This window comes from Centropristis striata, chromosome 21 (genome assembly GCF_030273125.1).
Source record: "Centropristis striata isolate RG_2023a ecotype Rhode Island chromosome 21, C.striata_1.0, whole genome shotgun sequence".
Lineage (NCBI taxonomy): Eukaryota > Metazoa > Chordata > Actinopteri > Perciformes > Serranidae > Centropristis > Centropristis striata.
In genome coordinates this window covers 34,072,422-34,087,611 of record NC_081537.1, presented here as the reverse complement: position 1 = coordinate 34,087,611, position 15,190 = coordinate 34,072,422, and the positions used below count along the sequence as shown (strand labels likewise).

The following is a 15,190-nucleotide window of genomic DNA, read 5'->3' as shown; positions in this document are numbered from 1 at the left end:
CTTCCTCTTCCTCTTCCTCTTCCTCTTCCTCTTCCTCTTCCTCTTCCACGTGGCTGACCTTCCATGTCGGTGTCCCTGTAGAAACGCTCCTCACTATGTCCTGCTGGTTCAGATATGTTGTAAAGTGTTTACGGTTTATGGATTAAAATTAATTAAAAGGTGCAATAAAACAGACATGTGCAATACAATTGATATGTGCAAAACACTCAATTTACCTCATGTATAAATTATAGCATTTTCAGTAGCCATTTATTTATTTTTATACTTATTTATTACATCACATGTCCTTGTTCTTGTTTTTGTCCTTGTTTAGCTCAGTATTTTTTTAATGTTTTTACTCATGTTGTTTTTGTGTTATGATTGTCATAACTATGCACCTTATGCAGCGGCACTTTACATTTAGTTGTATAGTGAACTATATAATGACAATAAAGACTATTTGATTTGATTTGATTTGATTTGATTTTGATTTGATTTTGATTCAGCAGCTCTGAGTGATTGTAGAGAAGTGGCTCATCATCGGTTCATCAGTCTCATCAGTGAAATCTGAGCTTCACCTGAGAGAAATTATTAAATCTAGGAGACATATTCAGGAAAAACAAAGATTTAGAAAGAATTTATAAAATTATCTTGACAGATTTTGACAACTAGTTCAACATGTTTGTATGTAATGACTGAAGCAATGAGATGAGACTATTAGTTTATATGGAATGACTATCCAGCATTCACAAGTAGAGTTCATCTTGACTGACATGACATAAGAAATGATAAAGTTATAAAACAGCAGAGAGTTGAATAAAAGCAACTGATGTGTGTTGTGAGGAATGATAACTGCTGCTATGATGATGAACACTAATGACTAAATGTTGTTCAGGTTAAACTAACTGTTGTGTAAATGTTAATATTGATGTGAGAAATGCACCAAAAAGACTGATAAAAACTGTTTATTCTATTGAAGAAGTGTTTTGTCTGCTGGCTTTAAGGGATTTTAAAGCTTTATTAGAAACAGAATGACACTCTTAAAACAAACTGAATATGTATTTTAATCAGCATGAACATTTATTTGTTTTCAAGAAACATGGATGTAACAAACTCTGGCAATGGATTTTTTTTAACTGTTTTAAAATACACTACTGGTCAAAAGTTTTAGAACACACCAACTTTTCCAGAATTTAATTGAAAATGATGCAGTTTAATGTCTCAGTGTACTCTGAAATTAATGCACATTTGCAACATTTAAAATTCTTTATTGAGCATGATAGTGTTTTGAAAGTAAAAAAAAGATTCAAAATCACATTTTATGTTGGACTAAAGGACTAAAAAAAGACACAAAATGACCAAAAAAAAGACACCAAAAGACACAAAATTATCAAAAAAAGACACAAAATGACCAAAAAAAGACACAAAATGACTTACAAAGACATGAAAAGAATTCAAAAATGGACAAAATAGCCCAAGACTCCATAGAGTTAAGTTGTTAACCCATTTCTTGTTCCCTGAAAAAGGCCTACTTGTATAATTCTGAAATGTACATTATTTTTCAGTTTTGGTTAAGCTTACCTTTTTTTATTACCTCTGCAGTTCACCACTTACCTTTGGACCCTTTCAAGCTGTTCATTTGACTTGAACTGCTTGAATTTCAATAAAAAACTGGAAAAATTGGGGTGTTCTAAAACTTTTGACCGGTAGTGTATATGTATAAAATATCTATTTTATTATAGGTATTGTTTTTATTTCAGTTATAATCTATTGTCTCTCTGATGGTTACATAGTTTTCCAGGTTAATGTTAGTAGACAGAGCCGACTATCACTAGTAAAACTGGTTCAGCTAATAATCTTTTAATGTGTCTCCCTCTGCTGGACTCTGTCTGTCATTACAACCTCCACTTTATTCAAAACGGCATCAAACATTTTTAACATTAAAATGTATGAAAAGACTATTACATATACTTAATTTCATTTATTATTATTTTTTCTATTTTATTTCTGTTTTCCAATATTTCACTTCATTCTATTTTATTTTATCGTATCTTTTTTAAATCATATTCTATACTTCTTTAATAATTCTGTTTAATTTTATTTTTATGTCATTTTATTGGTTGTTATTAAAAGGCATGAAGTGATCTTAAATTATTCTGTTTGCAGCTTAAAATTGAAAATTTGTTCTGCGAATTTTCGTTTTTAAACAGAAAACTTTTTATTCTGAAAGAATAAAAACTTTGTGTTTGTTTGTTTGTTTGTTTGTTTGTTTGTTTTGCCGTTCTCTCGGCCCGGGATCAGCTGTGACGCACTTCCTGTTCCCTGTTGCGTTTGTCAGCTGATCCACTGTTAAAATAAAAATAAATAAATAAAAAACAGTTTCAAAAGTTATTGTCACTCGGCAGCTGTTTGATTATTTATTTATTTATTTATTTCAAACTTATCAAATTAAATAACAAGTAATGAAAATAAGTATTAACAACCAAAAAATAAAATATACGTATAGCTATTTAATAAATAAGGACGTAAGGACATTTTTATTCCTGATCAAAATAATGAAAACTGATGTGCCAAATTTTCCTATTTTCTATAAAATACATCCAGAAATGTTCAACTTTATTTGGAAAAAGAAAGTTAGAAAATTAAAAATAAAATAAAATAATAATTAATTAATTAAATCAATAAAAATAAAAATAAACAACCAAGCAAACACATAAATAAATTTTCTCAGTATTTAGTGGAATAAATATGTAATGATGAAAGCGAAGGATTCGCCTTCTTCGAAGGTTTTACTTTGAAAGTGCAACAGGAAGTGTCTCAGGTGACGCTGTGTGCTGTTGACGCGTCCAGGTGAGTTCCTGCTGGCGGACATGGGGCTGGTCTACTCTGAGGTAACTAACTTAAACTCACTCTTTTTATTCTTTAATCTCTCTAATATTTTATTTATTTTTAACGTTTTCCATCGAGTTAAACTTCCGGTCTGTGTTGTTGAGCCTCAGTGAGAAAGTTTACCTGCTGGCACGTGTTAGTGGAAGTACTATAGTACTATATCAGTGAGCATCAGAAGTACCTGAGGACTGACAGGAAAAGTACTCTTTATTTATTGATTGATTTACTATTATTGTTGAATAAATGTTGATCAGTAAAGACTTGATCAGTTTAATGTGGTCAAAGTTGAGCTCATTGTGATTAAAGTAACAACATTAATTTCATTAAAACAAACAAAAACATCTGCAGGATAATATATTCTGAACATTTAGTTTAAAGTTTAAACATGAGTCAGTAATCAGATGATTTACAATAAGCTTTAAATTAATTTAAATTAAATTAAAATATTCAAAGCATCCAGTCAAGTATATACATTTATACATATTTTATTTTAGTTTTTATTCTGTATCTTTGTTTTTTAAATGAGTATTATTAATATTTTTTTTAACTTTTTAACTTTTCTTCCACAGCTTTGTTTTTTTGTTTTTTTCCGCAATTAATTAATTTATTTATTCTCTATTATTTTTTATTTTATTAGACGTTATTCAGTGTTATTATTGAGCGGAGACACATGAGGCACAGATTCAGATCATAAAACAGAATAATCTGACCACAGAGTTGTTGTTTTTACAGTCAATAAATTATTGATTGGTGATCAGAATTGTTGGTGAATATTCAGACCGATGAGGAAATTAACTTCAAGGACAACTTAGAGTCAGTTAGAGTGTTTTCATCTGGTTTAATCTGTCAGAAAGCGATCAGAGAGTCTGGAGCTTCATCTGGAAACAATAATCAGAAACATCTCAGCTATGATCAGAATTCACACTCTGACTTTTTACTGCAGTTCTGAAGGAAAACTAAAGAAAAACCTCTTCACCGACTCTCCGAACAGTTCATCTATAAAACACTCACAACAGCCTGTAAAACATACAAAACAGTCAAAAGAAAGGCACATAACAGCAACAACGTCATTATGTTACAGACAATTTATTTTAATATATATATCCGCTGAGTAACTACTGTTTTTTTACCGAAGTGTTTGCCAACTTTATGATTATTTTTACATTTTTCTACATTCAACTTAAAGTTTTTCTGTATGAAAACAGAAAACTGGTGTGTGTTTCTTTTTTGTATTTCTTTTTTAACATTCAAGACCATTAAGAAATTGAACAATGATAATAATAGTAATTTTTAAAAAAAATCTATAATCTCCCATCATATTAATTTACAGATTTGACTTCCATTCTATTATAATATTTGTAATAAAAGTTTCTATGACATTTGCAGTTAATGTGGAACCCGTAAAATAATACATCAGATCTCTGGAAAATAACTTATAATAATAATAATAATAATAATAATAATAATAATAATAATAATAATAATACATTTCTTACATATGATGGTAAGTGTTTTACAGACTTTTTACCATTTAAAGTTTTCCTGTAAGAAAACAGAAAAATTGCCTTAATATTTTAAATATTTTTACATGAAATTGACTGTTATTTAACATTCAAGACCATTAAGCAATTGAACAATGATAATAATAGTAATTTAAAAAAATCCCATCATATAAATTTACAGATTTGACTTCCATTTTATTATAATATTTGTAATAAAAGTTTCTATGACATTTGCAGTTAATGTGTTTAAAGTTTTCCTGTAAGAAAACAGAAAAATTGCCTTAATATTTTAAATATTTTTACATGAAATTGACTGTTATTTAACATTCAAGACCATTTTAATGAGCAATTAAATAATCCTGTTATTAAAAAAATCTAAAGTGTCCCATTATATTAATTTACAGAGTTCAACTTTCATTTCATGGTTATTTATTTGACTTGAAATAAAAGTACTTTTTTATGGCATTTGCACTTAATTTAGAAAAAAAAAAAAGAAACCCCTGTAAAATAAGACAGTTAATCTTCTTCAGTGCATCTTTACAGTTTTACACATTCTCGTCCCCCAAATGTCTGCAGTAATGTCACCCAACCTGTTTATTCAGGTTGTTATCTCTGCAGCTATCTGTTGTCCTGCTGGACCAGACACAGAGATAAATTTGCATCTCACTCCCTTTTAATGTCAGCGTGCCGCCAGTTTGTGTGTTTTCCTCTTTCTCTAGTGAGACGTGTCAGAGTAAAATATGCAAACATGTCTGAAATCAGCCTGCTGCTGTGTACAAAGGTTATTATAGTTAACCAAAACTAACAAAATAACAAAAACTAGAATTGAAAAAACATTTTTGTTAACCCATTGAGGCCTAAAACGCCTGTAAAACCTCTGATTGGTGATTTTAAAATAAGCCCCTAAAACCTGAAGTTTTTCTGGAAATTCAACAGAAGTGTCAACTCTTCTACTAAATCATAGATTTTTCAGCCTCTGTAGCAGATAGAAATGAAATTCATAAAGTATCTGAGAGCTTATACAAATACTACAAAACGACGTAAACGCTTTCCAGGCTTCAATGGGTTAACTGAAATAAAAATAAAAACAAAGAGTTTTTAAAAAAACGATAACTAACTGAAATTATAGTGAAAATGTCCTTAGTTTTCGTCTTTGTCAACTTTTTCATTCATAATTCAGTGTTTCTATTTGAACATGCAACACATGGTGAATATGTTTACTGAGACTGGGATGTTTACACTAGAACCAAAATACAAAACAGTTAATAACCTTATTGGGGCTGAGATGATAAACCAAAGGAAATAAAGGCACATAGCCCATTACAAAAAAACTAAAACTAACACTAAAACTAATAAAAACTAAACTAAAACTAGAAAACTCACTCTAAAAACTAACTAAAACTAACTGAATTTGAAGACAAAAATTCACAACGAAATTAAAACTAAAACTAATGAAAAATCCAAAACTATTGTAACCTTGGTGTGGAGTCCCAGTCTGATCACTGCTGCTACACATCTAATAATGGAGCCAAAATAAAGTGATTTAATGTCAATAAATGGATCAAGATTATGCTGAAATAACGACAAAATGATGCTAATGTGGAAAAAGTCTGAGTTCATGTTTTGTCAGGTCTGTCACAAGAAAACAACTTTGAAAATTATGATTTTTTTAAAAGGATTTTGGTTCGATAAAAGTTACAAATCAATGGATAGAATTTATTATGGAGGTTTTTTTTATATATTTTTGAATGGTTTTAGAGGTTATTAAGAGGCTGAACCCCAAACTAAATTGCAACAAAAGTGAAACTGTTCAGATCACTTCAGGTATAAATGAAGGACGCTTTCACAACCCAAATCCCTTTTCTGAGTCCAAACTGGAGTGAAACTGATACTTTAGGTTAGTTTTACGTCTGCTTTACTTTCACAGGGCAGAAATGGAAGCAGAGCAAATAAATCAAAAGATTTGTGGTGCCGTGTGTGAAGGAGGAGGCTGGAAATATACTGGCAGTATTATTTATTATTGGTTGGATAGTTGGTGGTGAAAATGGAAATAAATAAAGCAACATGGAGCCAAAACCAACCATTAAAATATTACCTCGCCTCCAGTTGATCCTGAATGATTTTTTGTAGACCACAAGAAAACTACTTTTAAAACGATGGTTTTCTCAATGAAGTCTGGTTCAGCAGGGATGGATGGATGGATGGATGGATGGATGGATGGATGGATGGATGGATGGATGGATGGATGGATGGATGGATGGATGGATGGATGGATGGATGGATGGATGGATGGATGGATGGATGGATGGATGGATGGATGGATGGATGGATGGATGGATGGATGGATGGATAGATAGATAGATAGATAGATAGATAGATAGATAGATAGATAGATAGATAGATAGATAGATAGATAGATAGATAGATAGATAGATAGATAGATAGATAGATAGATAGATAGATTTCTGACATGCAGAGGTCAATTTATTGTTCAATTTAGGGAATAAATTATGGAATAAAAACCTTTTTCCCATCTGGTAAAGAACTCCATCTCTGTAAAATGCTTCAAAAGATGTCTGAAAGCTCATTTAACTGCTGTTTTAACATTCTAGTTCACACACAAATATACTTTTTTAACATGTTCATTTTTGTTTTTAATTGTTTTTGTTATTGTCATTATAACTTGTTGATGTTATACATTTGTTTTTTCTATTATCAGTTTATTACTTTCTAATAACTATGACATTTTAGGTGGAGCTTTAAATAAATAAGCCCATCTGGGTTTTCTGCCTCTCCTGCACTTTACATTATGTGTTATCTTTGACATTTTTATGTAATTCTAACTGTACAAATAAAATAAAAAAATAGATAGATAGATAGATAGAGAGATAGATAGATAGATAGATAGATAGATAGATAGATAGATAGATAGATAGATAGATAGATAGATAGATAGATAGATAGATAGATAGATAGATTGATTGATTACTTTATTCATCCCCGAAGAGAATTTTGGTTGTCACAGTAGTCCGGTATTTAAGTACAATAAAATACAATAGAATAAAATACTAAGGTAAAATAAATAAAAACGACAATAGAAAATAACAGAGAATAGAACAAGGATAGTTCAGAAGTTAAAAAGAAGCTCAGTTTGTAGGTGAGGTCATATAGTCTGGATGGATTTCAGAATAAAGGCCTCCTATAAGAAGTGAGGAGCATTTATGGGTACAAGTCAGGAACCGGCCTACCTTACATATCTCAAGGGTGCTGAGTCCAAAAAAAATGGTTCCCAAGCGAAATTTTGAGTTTTTGACCTTCTAATTTGTATCAAATGGCCACCAAATTGCCCATCTTGCTCAGTCATTGGACCATTTCCCCTTAGTTTTTTTGTAAGTAGGCAATCAAAGATGAGGAAATTAAGTTTCTGGATCTATAGTCTAGAGTCAGAGCAAGGATCTAGTGGAGGCTCAGTGTCTTTTTATGTATATTTATATATATATGTATGCAAAATACCAACTGGAACATTTAAAAGTGATATTGATTGAATATTTATGTCGGTCTTAAAAAACACACACAAATAATGCTTAATTTCACCTTAAAAGTTGGTATTTTACATATATATATATATATATATATATATATATATATATAAAGACACTGAGCCTCCACTATATCCTTGCTCTGACTCTAGACTATAGATCCAGAAACTTAATTTCCTCATCTTGATTGCCTACTTACAAAAAAAAAATGGTCCAAAAACTGAGCAAGATGGGCAATTTGGCCGCCATATTGATAAACAAGGTCAAATTTAAAGATTTAAATAAAGAAGGTCAAAAACTAAAAATTTCGCTTGGGAACCATTTTTTTTGGATTCAGCACCCTTGAAATAAGTAAAGTAGGCCGGTTCCTGACTTGTACCCATAAATGCTCCTCACTTTCACTTTTTGGACGATTCCATCTAGACTAATACTGATGATATGTCTGAGAGATGCTCTAGTCTCAGTGTTTTCAGTTTGTCTCTGCAGGTTCATGTTTCCTGTTTGAAATGGTAATTGAATATGAGTTCTTCAGAAATTGCCACAACACTGTTTAACAGTTTATAATAATATTCCAACCAGTTGTTTGACTGACAGGAGGTCCTCAGCTGCCGACGCTGAACTGGTTAAACTGGTTTAAAGAAGTCAAACAGACTCAACATCTTCCTGACTCTACATTATTTATGTATATATTATTTCTGTATTTATTCTCCAGCCGGCCTGTCAGTCGGCGTATGACGGAGACGTCCAGCAGCTCTACCTCCTCCTCAGAGACGACGTCCAGCAGCTGGACGTCCAGGAGAAACACAACGGGGACACGCCGCTCATCGCCGCCTGTCGCCGTGGAAACGTGAATGTGGTCAAGTACCTGCTGCAGAACGGGGCAGACGTCCATCGGACCAATCAGGTGAGCTCAGCTCATGATGATGACTATTTTTGTATTATTCTGATTTAATTTAATGTCGTTATTATATTTTTTCCCATCGTTGTTCCGTTTTATTTTCATCTCTTATTTTATAATGTTAATTTATATTATTTTATTATTTATTAATATATTTTTGTTTTCATCAGCTATGACCTGATATTTACATTGGCTTTTTTAGTGCTGAATAAAGTTTAATTTAAATAATAATAATAATATGAGGTGTGTTTGTGTCTCAGAAACAGAGGACATGTCTCCATTATGTGTCAAAGCGAGGACTCTCTGTGCTCGACTACCTGATGATCGCCATCCTCATGCCCATCATGCTGCTGGGATACTTCATCATGGTGAGTACTTATATTAAAATCAATATTTAAACCACATTAAACAACATTTCCATCAGTCATCGCTTCACAAACGACCCTTTGTAGATGCTACGCTAACCGCTAACAAACTTAGAACAGTTCTGTTTACTTCTCTGACATTTACTTTGAAGGAAAATCTCAGAAAACAGAATATAATATTTCTGTAGTGACACTGTGTGTTTACTACATGTTTAGTTACAGAAGCAGAGGAAGAACATGTCTCTGATGACGGCCGTGCTGCACAGCGACGTCAGCATCGACGCCGTCGACTACGTGAGTTAAACACTTGCTTTTATTTTCATTTTACTTCCTGTGGACATCTGCAGCTGCTAACAGACTGAGCCTCATGCTAACGGATAGAGCCTCATGCTAACGGATAGAGCCTCATGCTAACGGATAGAGCCTCATGCTAACGGATAGAGCCTCATGCTAACAGACTGAGCCTCATGCTAACAGACTGAGCCTCATGCTAACAGACTGAGCCTCATGCTAACGGATAGAGCCTCATGCTAACAGACTGAGCCTCATGCTAACGGATAGAGCCTCATGCTAACAGACTGAGCCTCATGCTAACAGACTGAGCCTCATGCTAACGGATAGAGACTCATGCTAACAGACGGAGCCTCATGCTAACAGACTGAGCCTCATGCTAACGGATAGAGCCTCATGCTAACGGATAGAGCCTCATGCTAACAGACTGAGCCTCATGCTAACGGACTGAGCCTCATGCTAACGGATAGAGCCTCATGCTAACAGACTGAGCCTCATGCTAACGGAAAGAGCCTCATGCTAACAGACTGAGCCTCATGCTAACGGATAGAGCCTCATGCTAACGGATAGAGCCTCATGCTAACAGACTGAGCCTCATGCTAACAGACTGAGCCTCATGCTAACAGACTGAGCCTCATGCTAACAGACTGAGCCTCATGCTAATGGATAGAGCCTCATGCTAATAGACTGAGCCTCATGCTAACAGACTGAGCCTCATGCTAACGGATAGAGCCTCATGCTAACAGACTGAGCCTCATGCTAACGGATAGAGCCTCATGCTAACAGACTGAGCCTCATGCTAACAGATAGAGCCTCATGCTAACAGACTGAGCCTCATGCTAACAGACTTAGCCTCATGCTAACGGATAGAGACTCATGCTAACAGACGGAGCCTCATGCTAACAGACTGAGCCTCATGCTAACGGATAGAGCCTCATGCTAACAGACTGAGCCTCATGCTAACGGACTGAGCCTCATGCTAACGGATAGAGCCTCATGCTAACAGACTGAGCCTCATGCTAACGGATAGAGCCTCATGCTAACAGACTGAGCCTCATGCTAACGGATAGAGCCTCATGCTAACAGACTGAGCCTCATGCTAACGGATAGAGCCTCATGCTAACAGACTGAGCCTCATGCTAACGGATAGAGCCTCATGCTAACAGACTGAGCCTCATGCTAACGGATAGAGCCTCATGCTAACAGACTGAGCCTCATGCTAACGGATAGAGCCTCATGCTAACAGACTGAGCCTCATGCTAACGGATAGAGCCTCATGCTAACAGACTGAGCCTCATGCTAACGGATAGAGCCTCATGCTAACAGACTGAGCCTCATGCTAACGGATAGAGCCTCATGCTAACGGATAGAGCCTCATGCTAACAGACTGAGCCTCATGCTAACTCAAATCAATCAAAATTACTTTATTTGTCCCTGAGGGGAAATTTATTCAGTCTGTGAGCTCTTGAAGAATGAGACAGCCTGATGGCTGTAGGAGAGAATAATAATAATAATAATAGTAATAATAATAATAATAATAATAATAATAGGAGAGGAGGATCTTTTGAATCTCTCTGTCCTGCAGCAGAGAGAGAGGAGCCGTCCACTGCTGTAGTTTTGGTCCATGAAGGTTTTGAGTAGCAGATGATCTGAGTATAAAACCAGCTCTTTAGACCAGAACCAGCTCTTTAGACCAGAACCAGCTCTGTAGACCAGAACCAGCTCTGTAGACCAGAACCAGCTCTTTAGACCAGAACCAGCTCTTTAGACCAGAACCAGCTCTATAGACCAGAACCAGCTCTTTAGACCAGAACCAGCTCTATAGACCAGAACCAGCTCTTTAGACCAGTCTGATCATCTCTGTGTGTGATGCTGCCTCCCCAGCAGACTGCAGCATAAAACAACACACTACCACCACAGACTGATAAAACATCTGCAGCATCTTACTACACATGTCCATAGATCTGAGCTTCAAGAAGAAAAAGAGGAGGCTCCGCCCCATTTTGTAGAGAGTGTCTGTGTTTAGGGACCAGTCCAACTTATTATCCAGGTATACACCTAGATACTTAGAACTTGGCACCACCTCCATTTCCACCCCACAGGTATTCACTGGCTGAAGGGGGGCTTGAACCTGCTGAAATCTCTGATAATTTCCTTAGTCTGTGAGGTGTTCAGTAGGAGATAGTTCTTCTGAAGGCTTTTATCAGATCCCTATATTCAGATTCCTGTCCATTCCTGATACACGCCACAATAGCAGTGTTGTCCGAGTACTTCTGGATGTGTCAGGACTCAGAGTTGTATTTGAAGTCCACTGTGTACAGTGTGAACAGGAATGGAGCCAGAACAGTGCCTTGTGGAGCCCCTGTGTACAGTGTGAACAGGAGTGGAGCCAGAACAGTGCCTTGTGGAACCCCTGTGTACAGTGAGAACAGGAGTGGAGCCAGAACAGTGCCTTGTGGAGCCCCTGTGTACAGTGTGAACAGGAGTGGAGCCAGAACAGTGCCTTGTGGAGCCCCTGTGTACAGTGTGAACAGGAGTGGAGCCAGAACAGTGCCTTGTGGAGCCCCTGTGTACAGTGTGAACAGGAGTGGAGCCAGAACAGTGCCTTGTGGAGCCCCCGTGTACAGTGTGAACAGGAGTGGAGCCAGAACAGTGCCTTGTGGAGCCCCTGTGTACAGTGTGAACAGGAGTGGAGCCAGAACAGTGCCTTGTGGAGCCCCTGTGTACAGTGTGAACAGGAGTGGAGCCAGAACAGAGCCTTGTGGAGCCCCTGTGCTGCTCATTAATGTCCCAGAAACACAGTTCCCCAACCTGACTTACTGTGGTCTTCCTGTCAGCTAATCTGTGATCCGATAACTGACTGAGCCTGATGATGACGACCTGCCTTGTTGTTTTTTTTCTTGGGACGTGTGCAGGTCGAAAGCGACTCGTGGAGAGACGTTGTTTCACTCAGGACAGTTTATGTTTTCAGCATAATGTTTTATAATTTGACATTTGTTGTTTTCGTGAAATGTGAAGCAACGCATTGTTTTGTTGTGTGTGTGTGTGTGTGTGTGTGTGTGTGTGTGTAGGGCAGTGCCAAAGACAAATTTCCATTGAACCCAAATGAAAGGACAGACCGTAAAGTGAAAGTGAATGTTCAGCCTGAATGTCACTGTGAGACTTTAAGAACCTGCAGAGGGAACAGGGTGTTATTAACACAGAATTTAACAGTTATTAACACGCCCTGCTCTCACACACTTCACAACTCCTTTAATATTGTACAAAACGTGACAAGTCGAGACACATTTCAGACGGAGAGATGACAGTGAGTCAGCAACAAGACTGAGCACATACTGTTCAGATCAAATTCACACACATTATTAAAATGATTCATCGTTTCTCTGGACTTTTGTTGGTGTTTTTGTCCTTATTGGGCCAAAACATGTGAAGAATATTCATTTGTTTTCTGTGTTTTATACATAAATATATTTATGCATTCAAGTTTTACATATCTTTTATATGTTATTTTTTTATTTTTCGATGTTGTATTTAGTTTTTTGTCTTTATACTTATATACATTTCATTGTCGTAGTACTTGTACGCTGTTCAATGACAATAAAGTTGAATCTAATCTAATATATATATATATATATATATTTTTTTTTTTTTCTTTAATAAGCAAGTTTTGTGTATTTAATGTTTTATATATTTGATTTTGGAATTTTTGTTTTAAATATTTCATGTTATTTATATATATTGTCTGTATTTTATATATTTAGTTTTAATTGTATTTTTTTTAATTTGATGTGTTTTTTTTGTTTTATATATTTTTATGGTTTTGTTTTATATATATACGTTTTGTTGTTTTTTTTGTTTTCTATATTTCATTATAGATAAATTTAATATATTTTGTTTTGCAGAAGGGAAACACAGCTCTTCATTACGTCTGTCAGAGGAAAAGTCATCGTCTGGTTCCTCTGCTGCTGGAGAAAAACGCCAAAACCAACATCCAGAATAAGGTATGAACACGAACGCACCACGACACGAGTCAGCTCTCTGTGATGAAGACGAGTGACGCTCTGCTTCTTCTTCTTCTGCTGCTGCAGGACGGAGAGACGCCGCTGGACATCGCCACCAGACTCAAGTTCAACAAGATCGTCAACATGCTTCAGAAGAAGCGCTGAGACATTTAAGTCTCTTTTTGTGGTAAAAATGTAATTTAAAGATTTCATCCTGTTTCCAAAACAAATCAACCAAAATATATTTTATATACAGTACAGGCCAAAAGTTTGGACACACCTTCTCATTCAATGCGTTTCCTTTATTTTCATGACTATTTACATTGTAGATTCATCAAAACTATTAATGAACATGTGGAATTATGTACTTAACAAAAAAGTGTGAAATAACTGAAAACATGTCTTATATTCTAGTAAGCAAAGGGTGGTTACTTTGAGGAATCTAAAATACAAGACATGTTTTCAGTTATTTCACACTTTTTTTGTTAAGTACATAATTCCATATGTGTTCATTCATAGTTTTGATGCCTTCAGTGAGAATCTACAATGTAAATAGTCATGAAAATAAAGAAAAACGCATTGAATGAGAAGGTGTGTCCAAACTTTTGGCCTGTACTGTACATTAATAAATAAATTAACAACAATAAATGCTAAACTACAAAAAATAAAGTTTGGAGTTTAGTTTTAAAAGAAACCGCTGCTGCTTTTAAATAAATGTGATGGAAAAAATATAATTGACCTGCTTCAACGTAATAACTTGGTTTTTCTGTGGAAGCGGGATGAAATATTGTGGCATTGTTTTCAGTCGCTTTTTAAAATAAAAGTATCTATAATCAGAAATGAGCGGACTGTAGCTGTAAACATGTCATCGCTGTTACAAAATGTTCTTGTTACTTATTTTCACTTAATTTAAAGTGAAATCTAACTGTAAATTAATTTGGGTTAATGTTTAAATGTAAACGGGAGAGAAAACAACAGTGTTAGCTTAGCATAGCTTAGCTTAGAACAAAGAATGCAATCACAGAAAAATGTCATAATTTCTTTGAGATAAAACATAAAAAAATAGTTTAAAAGCTGTAAAACAATTTGTAGATAAAATTTTTTTTAACATGCAGATAATTTTTACACTTTAAATTCAACTTTATTTCAAAATAAACTTGGTTATTAATATAACATGTAAACAGTGTGTCCTTGTGTTTGTGATTATTAGGGCCTCGGGGCACCGAGCACTGGTCCCATCCAGCAATATCTGTAGGGACCAGTGCTGCACTACTGTTATACTGTGGATTTCTGTGGAGATCCACTGTGGAGTTCTGTTGGACTTCTTCCTCTTCCGGACGCAATTTCGTCCCGCTACTAGTCCTTTTATTATATATATCAAAACGTGCGGTTTGATCGGGATCGGTATGCTATTACTTTTCTCTACTGAATACGAATGACCAAAATTTTGCATTGAAGTGAATGGGACGGCCGACAAAAAATGAGCGAAAAAGAACAATAATTGGAGATTTTTAAACGTCTACTTCTCCGGCATAATTTCACCTAGAGACTCCATTTAAACTTTAAAAAGTAGACACAAGTCTTGTGTATCGGTGTATTAATCTACGTTTCGATAGGTCTTATAGTTTTTTATCAATCCCTGTTCAATCACCATGATCATTTTTGGAGAAATTCTGAGATTATAATGGGTGTGTATTGCACGGAATGTTCGTGTCAGAGTGTGTGA

At 35.0% G+C, this 15,190-nt stretch overlaps 1 protein-coding gene across 1 annotated transcript; it reads left to right on the top strand.

Annotated features, from left to right (window-relative positions):
* The first annotated feature begins 2,794 nt into the window (after window positions 1-2,794).
* Window positions 2,795-13,753, top strand: ankrd22 (ankyrin repeat domain 22). The gene is made up of 6 exons (XM_059324975.1): window positions 2,795-2,870; window positions 8,622-8,813; window positions 9,068-9,175; window positions 9,389-9,466; window positions 13,366-13,464; window positions 13,552-13,753. The coding sequence occupies exons 1-6, from the start codon at window positions 2,850-2,852 to the stop codon at window positions 13,627-13,629; spliced, it is 576 nt and encodes a 191-aa protein (XP_059180958.1). The 5' UTR covers window positions 2,795-2,849; the 3' UTR covers window positions 13,630-13,753.
* Window positions 13,754-15,190: the final 1,437 nt, after the last annotated feature.